The 12,077-nt window shown below is 38.8% G+C and overlaps 1 protein-coding gene across 1 annotated transcript in view; it reads right to left on the bottom strand.

Annotated features, from left to right (window-relative positions):
• Positions 1 to 12,077, bottom strand: part of CRYBG3 (crystallin beta-gamma domain containing 3) — a 114,926-nt gene that overhangs the window by 30,862 nt on the left and 71,987 nt on the right. Inside the window, exons 15-17 of the mRNA XM_060010509.1 lie at positions 11,713 to 11,745; positions 6,178 to 6,290; positions 1,433 to 1,559 (exon numbers count right to left, since the gene is read on the bottom strand). Coding sequence (XP_059866492.1) covers positions 1,433 to 1,559; positions 6,178 to 6,290; positions 11,713 to 11,745 — 273 coding nt within the window. The remainder of the gene's footprint in view (positions 1 to 1,432; positions 1,560 to 6,177; positions 6,291 to 11,712; positions 11,746 to 12,077) is intronic.

The raw sequence follows: 12,077 nt of genomic DNA, 5'->3' as shown, positions 1-12,077 counted from the left end.
AAGACTACATTGCTGGGACTTCGCTGGTGGTCCAGTGGTAAAGAATGCTCCTTACAATGCAGGGGACACGGGTTCGATCCCTAGTCAGGGAACTAAGATCCCACATGCTGCGGGGTAACTAAGCCCATGAGCCACAACTACTGAGCTCATGCGCCTCAACTAGAGAGGCCACGTGCTGCAAACTACAGAGCCCATGAGCTCTGGAGCCTGTGCGCCACCACCAGAAAGAAGCCCGTGTGCCGCAACAAAGAGCCTGCCTGCCGCAACTAAGACCTGATGCAGCCAAAAATTTAAAAAATTAAAAATAAATAATAAATCTTAAGGAAAAAAAAGACTACATTGCTGAGGTTGGGATCGAAGATCCTGAGTATGATCATCACTCCTGGAGTCAGCTCTGGTTGAAAGATCTGACTGAGTCACTCCTGTCACCATGTTGGGCTTCTAGTCATCATTGTGTAAATCTCAGCTTTGACCAAATGCTCCTAGGGAATCATCATAACTAGACATCTTAAAAATATTCCAGATTCTTACTACTTCCTCTGCAAAGACACTACTAACTAGGGACCCGGAATGAATGTCCCAGAATAGCTATCCTGTTTTTCTCACACTTAAAATTCTGAGTAAATATGATAGAAAGGAGTAAAATTACTTACTCTATAAATGTAAGCCTCCAAGGTGACCCAGATAACTCTGCACACTCTAGGCAGGAAAGCCCTAGTTCCCCCAAAACAAGGTTTGAAATCAATACCAACGGTGTTCCGTGACTTAAAGTAACACTGCAAACCTAAGTAGCAGACAAGCTGTCATGTGACTTATCTAGCAGAATAATAAAATGATCAGGTTATTATTTTTATTAAGCAGCTCTACCAATTACAGTCACGATACTAACAGCTAATACTTATTGAGCGCTCACCATGTGCTAGGCATTTTACAAGCACCATCGCATCTAATATCCCAGTGGCCTTACAAAGTACTACTATCTTTTATAGATGAGGAAACTAAGTAACTTTGTCAATGTCACCCAAAGTTGTTAAAGTATTCATTTAAGCTCAGGGCTATATTACTCTACTTCCTAAATTTTGCATTCTGATGAAAAAAAAAAACAAAGAAAGAAGAAAAATATCAATCTTGGGAATTCCCTGGTGGTCCAGTGGTTAGGACTCAGTGCTTTCACTGCCGAGGGCCAGGGTTCAATCCCTGGTCAGGGAACTAAGATCCCACAAGCTGCGCGGTGCGGCAAAAAAAAAAAAAAAAAAAATCCATCTTTCATTAGTTGGATTTCATGAGTGAATCTCAATTTTACAATCTTCAAGCAAGTTACTTAAATTTTTATATTTTCCCTGTATTATTTCTTCCAACTTCATGTTATCATTCATGGTAATTAAACTGGACAAGAAAAAGTCTTATAAATATGCATCAGCGAAGTACTTACATAGTCAATGGGCTTGAGGGATTTGACTCTAGATGTTGGGCAGCCACAGGAAGTAAGGTCAGCATACAGCCCTTCTTCTAACACACACTGACGATTAGAAATGTCCTCTTGGTAATACAGGAGCCAGCTGAAAAAACAAGCAGTGAAACATTCAGTCAAAGTGCATCAGTTGGCAGTCTGACTCGTCATCATGCAGTGGGAGCCAGGGTAGGAGCAAGACATAAAACTCCTGGTGCTGGTCAGCAGCGAATACCCAGAGTCGGTTTGGGAAAAAAAAAAAAAAAGCTACTACTGTCACCTATTGACTGCTTACCATGTGCCAGACTAGGTACTCTGCATGCATTATTTCACCACGTACTCATTACTTTATGAGGTAGAAACAAGTGAGGTAGAAAAGTTAGGTGATTTGCCCAAGATTCCCCCAACTATTAAATAAATTTGAAATAAAACATCTGCTGTAAGCTAAAGACATTAACTTCATTCAGTGCTTTCAAGTATAAAAACCTGGGATCAAATTATAGTAATTATTAAGTACTTTAACAGATTAGAAATTCCTTTTGAGGAAAACAAAAATTTGTATCCTTATTTAATGATGAGTTTGCTTTCAGTCTAGGTTGAGTTAGAAGCTAGACTCCAAAAATCACACAACAGTATTTAAAACCTGTCACCTGCATAGCTGATAGCAAGCGGAGATTTTTAAAAAGAAATGAACCCTTTAGAATCTTCCATAGCAAATTATCTTCAATATAGCACTCATCAAAAGCTTGGCTAAGACATGCCATTTTGGAAAGAAGGGGCACAAGGGAGAAATTAATTGACCGTTACTACTTTAGCTTTGGTGTGTTTAAGTTCTAGCTCTATATTTTAAGATCACCAGAACCATGCTCTAGCTATACAAGGTTAACTTTAGATAACCACAGAAATGCTCTGTGACAAAATTTACTGCCACGTCTCCTACGTAACAAGCATTTTATAGCCAATATTTCCGAAAGGTTTTTCAATGTGCTGGGCATGCAGCTAAGCCCTTACGTGCATTATTTATTTAGTCCTTATAAGAATCCTTTGAGGTAAGTACTGTTATTAGCCCACATTTACACAGGAGGAAACTGAGGTTCAGAGAAATGGTCCAATTTGCTTGAGATTACATAGTGGTGAACTGGGCTCAAATCCTCATCTCTGAAGCATCCCCGGTACTTAAACAATCACCATGGTTCCTGTATTCTTTTATTAAAACTACAGTTTAATAAATTACACATAAATCTAAATAAAATATGTAAATAAAATGTACATTTTGTATGTAGTTGGCCCTCTGTATCTACAGGTTTCCTACCTGCAGATACAGAGGCCCGACTGTCGTCAGCCACTTTATATAAGGGCCTTGAGCATCCACGGATTTTGGTATATATGGGGACTCCTGGAAACAATCCCTCACAGATATCAAGGGACAACTGTGTATATAAATTATATATATATATACACACACACACACACATTATACTGAAAAATATGTATAAATTATATATATATATATATATTTATAAGTAAATAACATATACATTTCCTACATGAAGCAACACATATGACTAATTTGTCCTAGACTTCAGTGTCTAGGACAAAAACATTCCCTTCCAAAAACAACTTCAGTGCTTCCTTTTATCAGAAAATTTAAACTATATCTTGCAAAATACTTTCTTTTTTCTTAGAGAAGAAAACTCAAATACTAGGAACAAGACTATCTCAGGCCCTTGATATACATATTTCTCACTAAGTTGCAGATCATCTATTTAACTAACCGTGTCCTACTTTATGTGTTTTCACATTGTAAAACTTTCATATCCTTCTTGGAAGTAAGTATAAGAACAGTAACAGATACAGAGAGGTTCAAAGTAGTAAGAGTTATAGGAAATCAGAAAGGGAAAAGACTGTTTTATTTAGGGTTAATCAAGAAGGTTAACAGAGGGAATGAGGATGGACTGAACCTTAAAAACATATATGCAGGTTAGTATTAAGCAGGGTTCACGAACTTACGTACCTGCAGGAGGTCAGGCACGTAATATAAATGACTAGTGTACCAGATGAAAAAAATGGGCAGGGCTTCTCTGGTGGCGCAGTGGTTGAGAGTCCGCCTGTCGATGCGGGGGACACGGGTTTGTGCCCCGGTCCGGGAGGATCCCGCATGCCGCAGAGCGGCTGGGCCTGCGCGTCCGGAGCCTGTGCTCCGCAACGGGAGAGGCCACGACAGTGAGAGGCCCGAGTACCGCAAAAAAAAAAAAAAAAACAAAAAAAACAAATTGGCAATATATCCTATGGTACACTGGGGAGCACTTATGCCTCTACTCAACACCAGCTAATTATCACCAAACGTGAATGTTTCCCCAGAGTTTCCAAATCTTCTGATTTTTAAAGGGATGGTGAAAAACAGGTTCTTCTGAAAAATATTCTAAACTTAAGTATTGATACAAAAAACTACTTCTTTTTTTTTTTTTTTTTGCGGTACGCGGGCCTCTCACTGCTGTGGCCTCTCCCGTTGCGGAGCACAGGCTCCGGAGGCACAGGCTCAGCGGCCATGGCTCATGGGCCCCGCTGCTCCGCGGCACGTGGGATCTTCCCGGACCGGGGCACGAACCCGCGTCCCCTGCATCGGCAGGCGGACTCTCAACCACTGCGCCACCAGGGAAGCCCCCAAAAAACTTTTTAAACAGTGTGTAGGCCAACCAAATAACACCTGCTAGATTTACCTGAAACCTACCACGTTTGATACAGAGCGGGGGTTAGCAAACTACAGCATGTAGGCCACATCCACCTCATAGCCAGTTTTCCAACAGTTCACAAGCTAAGACTGATTTTTGCATTTTTAAATGGTTTTAAAAAATTAAAAGAAGATTTTGTGATATGCAAATATTATATACAATTCAAATCTCAACATTCATGAACAGAGTTTCACTGGAACACAGCGATGCTCATTCGTTTATGTATTGCCTATGGCTGCTTTGGTGCTACAGTGGCACTGCTGAGTAGCTGGGACAAAGCCTGTATGGCCCACAAAACTGAAAATATCTACTACCTGGCCCTTTGCAGAAAATGTCTGCTGACCCCTGGTACAGATGGTAAGGAGGAAAACACATAGCTGAGGAAATGCCCAAAGACAGGAGGAAAGGAGGATAGTACAAGGATAAAATGGAGTATGGATATGGAAAATGAGACTCATCGATGGTAAATCCTGGAAAAGGAAGAGTTTGAACTTGATCTGACTGGTATTAGAGAATGAGTGGGATTTAAAGAAGAGTAGTAAAATATTAAGCTGGACTTTGGGACAAATAACTGGGCTATGATTGGTTTGTGGTAAACACTGGAAATAAGATGACACTGGGGGACTTCCCTTGTGGCGCAGTGGTTAAGAATCTGCCTGCCAATTCAGGGGACAAGGGTTCAAGCCCTGGTCCAGGAAGATCCCACGTGCCGCGGAGCAACTAAGCCCGTGCGCCACAACTACTGAGCCTGTGCTCTAGAGCCCATGAGCACAACTACCGAAGTCCGTGTGCCACAACTACTGAATCCTGCGTCCCTAGAGCCTGTGCTCCGCAACAGGAGAAGCCACTCCAATGAGAAGCCCGCGCACCACAACAAAGAGTAGCCCCCGCTTGCCACAACTAGAGAAAGCCCGCACACAGCAACGAAGACCCAATGCAGCCAAAAAATTAATTAATTAAAAAACAAAAAGATGACACTGGAGTGTGGCTCATTAGGGGACTGAAATTCCTCAAGTGGAAGATAGGACCCCTCTACCAGTTCAAGAGAAACGGAGGAGAACGGATGAATCCAATATATTTTGAAGGGAGAAGAGAGACTTTGATGAGTTATTAGGTAGATACTTGACATACAGAGATGCCACTGTAAAGATACATACACTTAAAAGTGGCTAAAATGATAAATTTCATGTTATACATATTGTACCACAATAAAAAATGATACATAGAATATATGTCCTAGAGGGGTGGAATAGGGAGGGTGGGAGGGAGGGAGACGCAACAGGGAGGAGATACGGGAACATGTGTATATGTATAACTTATTCAGTTTGTTATAAAGCGGAAACTAGCACACCATTGTAAAGCAATTATACTCCAATAAAGATGTTAAAAAAAAAGGAATATATGTTAGAATATAAGTTGAGAATCACATACAGTCTCATATACATGTGAGAAAGGTCCAGTACGTTGCCACAGTTGGAAGAACACAGGAAAAAAAAAAAAAAACAAAACGGCCCAACAATCCTGGGTCTGACATTTGGTGTGTGACCTTGGGAAACTAACTCTGAATCAGGGCTCCTCATCTGTGAAATGGGGACAATGAATACTTTAAACAAACAAAAAGTTTTTTATTTTTTTTTTTAAATTTAGGAATAATATGTCTTATCTGGACAAAAATGCTAATTTTTATAGCATTCTATTATACTACACAGTAAACACACAATATAAACATTCAAAACATTTAGGAAATAATCTAAGATAACAGTGAGAAAAAAAAAACCCACCAAAAATGCTCCCAATGTTGGCTAATCAGCATTCTATTTCACAGTAGCTTGTAATACAAGCTGGGCAAAGATCATATAGGCAAATTAGCAGTTGACTAATGATTAAATATGTTTATTTCACTGTATACGCAAAAAATAAAGTTAAATCTCTGCAAATTTAAAAGAAATTTAGTTATGTAAACAACAGCAGAAATCATTCCGTAAGCATACTTACCAACCCCGAAGAACTTTAAAAGAACATGGCGTGAATGGTGAAGTCAAATCCGAAATTTCTTTGGTAAAATCTATACATTCACCTTGGAACCCTGGTTTACTGAATGCTTTGAGCTATAAGAGCAACAACACAACAATGAAACAGAAAACAGTTGCTTGACATCATCACAAAGCAAATGAAAACCTTCCATTTCATGTACTTACAAGAATTCAGCAAAATACTCGACTCGTGTTTTATTAACAAGGAATCCATGTTAAGGATGACATTCTCCTTAAACTCAATTTTTTCCCCTTATGTATTTGCCAGAAGTGTCAAGATTTATTTATCATTTCCATCCATCTCTTGCATCAGATGCTGGGCACAGAGGCCTGGAAAATAATTCTACCTATAAGAGTAAATCAGAGTCCCTCCTCTACTAAAATGTGGTCCTTGCCCATTGTATCAAGCAATTATTATCCCCTATGGTGAGACTACATGTGTAAAATAAGAGGCAATTTAGTGCTAAACACGAAGGCGGTTTGGAGTGGTATGAGGTGTGGTGGCTATGCCTTTTCTCTCCCCAAGCCTTCTTGATCCGCAGTTAATAAAAGGGAGACGGAGAAAGCACAAGCGCATGCTCGTAAGAGAGCGTGAGGGTGACTGTGAGACCACAGGAGCAGATGGCAGAGAAGACAATAATGATGGGATCAGTGGAAGATTTATGGTGAAGAAAGATGTCTGTGCCATATATTTCAGCTTACAGGTTCCAGTTTACTGAAGAGCACCTTAAATGCACAGCTTACAGCTTTATATAAGTACGTTTCTGCTTTAGTCCTTCTTGTCAAGGAAAATTCATGAAGTCTCAACTCTAATTCCCTTTAGACCAGAGATATAATAATCTGCAACACTAGTGGCCTTGGATCTCCAATAAGTAAGAAAAAATGAATGAGGCCTATAAATATTTCATGATACAGTGGAGCCTTGACATAACATGGCCCACAGATCCACCCGGCACCAAGAGGCCTGCGTCGCAGCTGAGAGCGCATCATGATCATCTACAGCACCGCCCTCTCTCCCGCCACGGCTGTCCTGGAGAACAAGGCTTCTTTGAGCAGCTGAAGTTCAGCTTCATTGTCCCAAGGGTCCTCTTAGAGACGGGTGGTCTCTGAGTTCTGAGGAATTGTTTCTTAGCTAGCTCATTCTGCTCTGACCTTGCTAGGTCTGATATCAAAGCGAAGCCAAAACCAGAAAGCCGAGAGAACCCATTCCCCCCGACCAACCGGGGCTTTTGCACAATACGATTTCCTAATGTGAAACGAGGCTCTATTTGGAGCATTCAAACACCAAGGGACTCCCTGCCTTAAGGAAGCGTGATCCATCAAGTTCCTACATCATGGTCCTTTGGTGGATACAGGGGATAGAAAGAAAACGCAAGTCCAAAACAATACAAACCTCTGGAACGACTGATTCCCTGTATAAGAACAATTCTACATGTCCAGGCACACTGCCCTGGATTCCTTGATAAGAGCATATATTTTAGTTAGTGGTTTTTCAGACTATGTTTTTTAACTTAAAGGTTTATAAAACATGAGGCTAAAAAGTAAATCACATTTAACTCCCAAAAATGTGGAGTAATTTCTCCTACAGGCAAATATTATCTTTATTCACAATAAGGATCAGAAACAGCACATGAGAACAGAGATCACGGTTGTCTGATTCACTACGTGTATTCCCAGTTTGTTGAATTAATTATATTCATATTGCTGAGCCTAAGATTTACACTTCAGTATTTCATCATGAAGTCGTGAAATGTCAAATCCTGGACAACTGACGATGCAAGCTAATCATATTGCAGTTGATGTAGTAACAGCCACCTCTACTTTTTAGTCTCAGTTGTCACACTCAGAAGCATTAAAATTCACACACATACACACACTCACTCTGCCATGAAGTACTGTTTTGATTTGATGATTTAAAATACTCTTAACCCAAATTTTAAAAAAAGGACTTAATACTGACCTGAGTTTATTTTTACCCCCCAAATGAGATATGGTATTGATACACAGTTCACTCAGGATTTGTCCAACCCCAGAAAAGTAACCCCTCATTCTGAGTACCTTACAAATGCCTCAGAACAGAATAATTCTCATAATAATGTTCTGAGGATGGACCACCCGAAACCAACTCTGCACTTTCTAATTATAATAATGAATCTGTGGTTTCTACCCTTGGTGAAATTAAGTGGCAGTACCTTGGTGAGAATAAGTCCTGTGAAAAGCTAGCTGGATGACTCACTACTTTGGTTTCCTTTCCAGGTTAATGGAGAATAAATTAACAACTTGGCTTAGAACACAGATGAATAGTCAGTTGAACAAGAAATGAGTTTATTTCGAACTATGCCCATTCCTCCGTGCCATGTGAGCATGGCTTAATCCCTACCAGCACCAAATGGAACTGTATGGAAGAAGAAAAAAACAACAACAGTGTATCACTGGTTTCCAAGGTGCCTTTTCACATATCTATCTTTTATCTTCTTTAGAACTACCCTTTGAAGCAGATATTATCACCTCTTTATGATGAAAATTTTGTAGAGATCCTTTGTTTACTATGTACTTTTCATTTACGATATATAGAAATAGACGTAATAGTTCTTCAATATGACAAACTAAAACCTCAAGAACTTAATTACTGAACAACAGTTGTGCTTTCTCAATTTATTCCACAATATCAGAATAATTTTTGAACGTAATTTTATTTATTCCAATGCTAAAATAACTTCTCTGAGAAACATTCTATCCTGTCTAAACAAGACTTTCTGCAGCCCTTTGGACTTCCTTCAAATAAATGTACTGATTGTTAAACAAAGAACAGTTTTGTTTCCACTCTTCCATTACATCACATTGTCTCATAATGCAGTGCTATGTAGTTTTCACATTCGTTACATATTCAATAATAATCTTACTTCCCTGTTTACTCATAGAAGGCTTTCTTTACTTAGATAAGTACTACTTCCTGAATATTTCTGGTCTCTGGATTCTATAAAAATGATCTGGTCGTAGTACCAAAAAAATGTTTTCCTCTACTGCTCTTGAATCTTACTGATATTTGACTAAAACTATTGTTTACTTCTCCTCCATACATGATAACAGTAACCACCACTGTTAAAGATCCTGTGATCGCTCTAAAATTCAATTTGGCCAAATTATCCAATAGAAGAAAATATTCAGTTGCTTTTTCTCAGCTAGAATCATGTATAAAATGGAACAGAGGGCTCAGTACTTAAAGAAATCCAAACTTCTAATTATATTTGCAAATGGACTTTTAAAAGATTCCAGGAAAGAAAGGTCCTTGGTTGGGTCAAAGTGGGGAACTGGTTAGAATTTCTAGAGAATGGATGCCTGACTACAGCCTCTCTAGAAACGAAACTCACTTTTATGAGATTTAATCTAGTGAGATTTCTGATACTCAGGACTTGCTAAAAGAGAGAGATGAGGACATTCTGGACATAATCCACATTCTGTTTGTTTTGTTTGGGAAAAAATAAAAACAAAAATAAAATGCCAGCTGCTATGAAGAACTCTATAATGGTCCTGTCACTGTATCAAATATTGTGAGTTGGCAATCAGACTTGGTGATCAATCTTCAGCCACGGGAAAAAATAATCTTCTCAATAAAAGGTGATGTTCTGTGTCCCAAAAAAGACATATATCATCATAATATGCTTACACATCAGCAATAATATTTTTATTAGCATAACTCTCATGCTATATATTAATTTCTACACACATATATCTTCTGGCTTTTCCCTTAAGTGGCTTGAGGTTTCCTTTCAAATCACCAGCAGACAAGAATTCCCTCTCTCACTTGAACTTGAGATGTAACTTCCTCCTTGTACCTTAGATAGGGAAATTACCCCAAATGAACACGGCTTCTGCATCGTCAACCTATCACAACTACTTGCGAAGGAGAAAATACCTTCTACTTACTGAATGGAACCAGACTATCAGCCAAGATCTGTTTGTTTTCATTTGGGTAAATGAAAACAAGCACAACTTTCTGAATATTTGGTCCAATGGAAATAATAAGGGCTTCGATACTGGGTAAACTAAGGAGGCTTTGTCTGCATGTTACCAAATATCCAGCTGTCATACACTAGTCAGAGACCTTTATTTCACAAGGCAATGGCTGAGCTTTACTGAGAAAATTAAACAGGGCCAATTTCACTGGGTGTTTGCTGCTGCTTACTTTCTCTTCAAGTTGGGCTGTAAATCCTCTGAGCAATCTACCCCAAACAAGGAAGTTCATAAGAAAGAACAGGGATGTAGGAGGGGGAGAAACAGAGCTTAAAAGAATGTGATTTTTTTATCTGCACTTAAAACTCAGAGAATGTGCAGTTTGGAATTATCCTGGTTTACCTCTTTATCTACTCAGGTTGTGTTGATGCATGTGAAAAAGTGCTTTGAAAGTCCACAGTCAGAGTTTTCTAAGATTCAAAATAAAGAGCTGGCAGGAAGTGTCTCCAGAACAGCAACTGAGTTATATTCAGAGAGGAAATGTTCCCAATAGGCCTGAGCTAATCGGAAAATAATAAAACCTGGAAGCATTGTGAACAGAATCACAGTTAAACTAAGCTGATTTGAAATATATAAACACTGACATGAACACGAAAAACATACACAACTCAGAGAAAAAGATTCAGCCTTATGTAAAACTAGCAAATGTCAAATATTAAAAATTAATCATTGTATTTGGTTTTCTGAAGAAATTTTTCTAAATTGGTTATTTAAAATGAGACAGAGGAAGCACTGTAACTCATCCCCTTTCTTTTGTGGTTGTACCGCTCATATCATGATATGTCTTTCTTTGACGTAAAATCTTGGAATTAGATACTGAAGAAAATGCCTCTTTTGCTACTTGTAGCTGTGTGAAATGACGCTTAGTTAAATTCTAAATCTTTGCTTTCTCATTAATAAATGGGAATAAATCCTGACCTCACAGAGTTATCAGAAGCATTAAATAAGCACAATTTCTAGCCCTCAATGGATAATAAACAAACATTAGGCTCCAGAGTATTACCCAATCCTTCAAACCATTAACACACTAGAAATAAAGGAGCGGGGTTGCAGTTTTATCTGTGCTTTTAAGGAATATGTGATTTAGGTATTAGAATTACATTTACATAATAAGCATGCCATTTCTCCCTGGTAAGTCTGCTCCTCCAGTCAGCATAACGTACTGTGCTGAATACGAATGTGACACTGAAGAATGGATGGGCAACAGGAAGGAAGGAGTGGCAGAGGTTCAAGACGAACCCAAAGTGGTCAGTGCTGAAGCTCTAGTAGGAGAAAAAGAAAGGAACCGTGACAAATCCAGGCCAATATGATCAGTAACAAAGATGGGCACTCTTGTGCTCACAGGTTCCTAGGACAACAGAAACTGCCCTGCCATACAGACCCATAAAAGTTATCTGAGGGAAAGGGATAGACTTGAGAGAAAGGGCATACATTTTTAGTACACAATTTAACAATTATAAGTTAAGAATATTTTTAAACATACCAAATGTGGAGGCTCATTTATCCCAAGTGGTTCCTGAAACATACATTAAAACATTTTAAAAATTATAATTGTATAATCACAGTTGTCTTTGAAAGTGCTGAAAATCTCCTTTGAAAAATGAAAAAATATATGGTCTGACCAATTTACTAGATTCCTTGAACTGGTTAGGACCCTCATATAACCTACTAAATTAGCTTATAATAATTTTAATGTTTATTACTAATTCATTTTGAGTAATATTATAGCTAGAAGAAAAATGTGCCCCAATAGTCCATCAGAAAGAGAGTCTGAACTTGCCAACATTCTCTTTCCCGTCACTATCTCCTGGGCACCCTATTGTTCTGCAGTGTTTGTTATTAACCACA

The sequence above is a fragment of the Delphinus delphis genome, chromosome 4, assembly GCF_949987515.2.
Source record: "Delphinus delphis chromosome 4, mDelDel1.2, whole genome shotgun sequence".
NCBI classification, from domain to species: Eukaryota; Metazoa; Chordata; class Mammalia; order Artiodactyla; family Delphinidae; genus Delphinus; species Delphinus delphis.
Note: the sequence above shows the minus strand (reverse complement) of the source record. Positions and strands in the feature narration are given on the sequence as shown.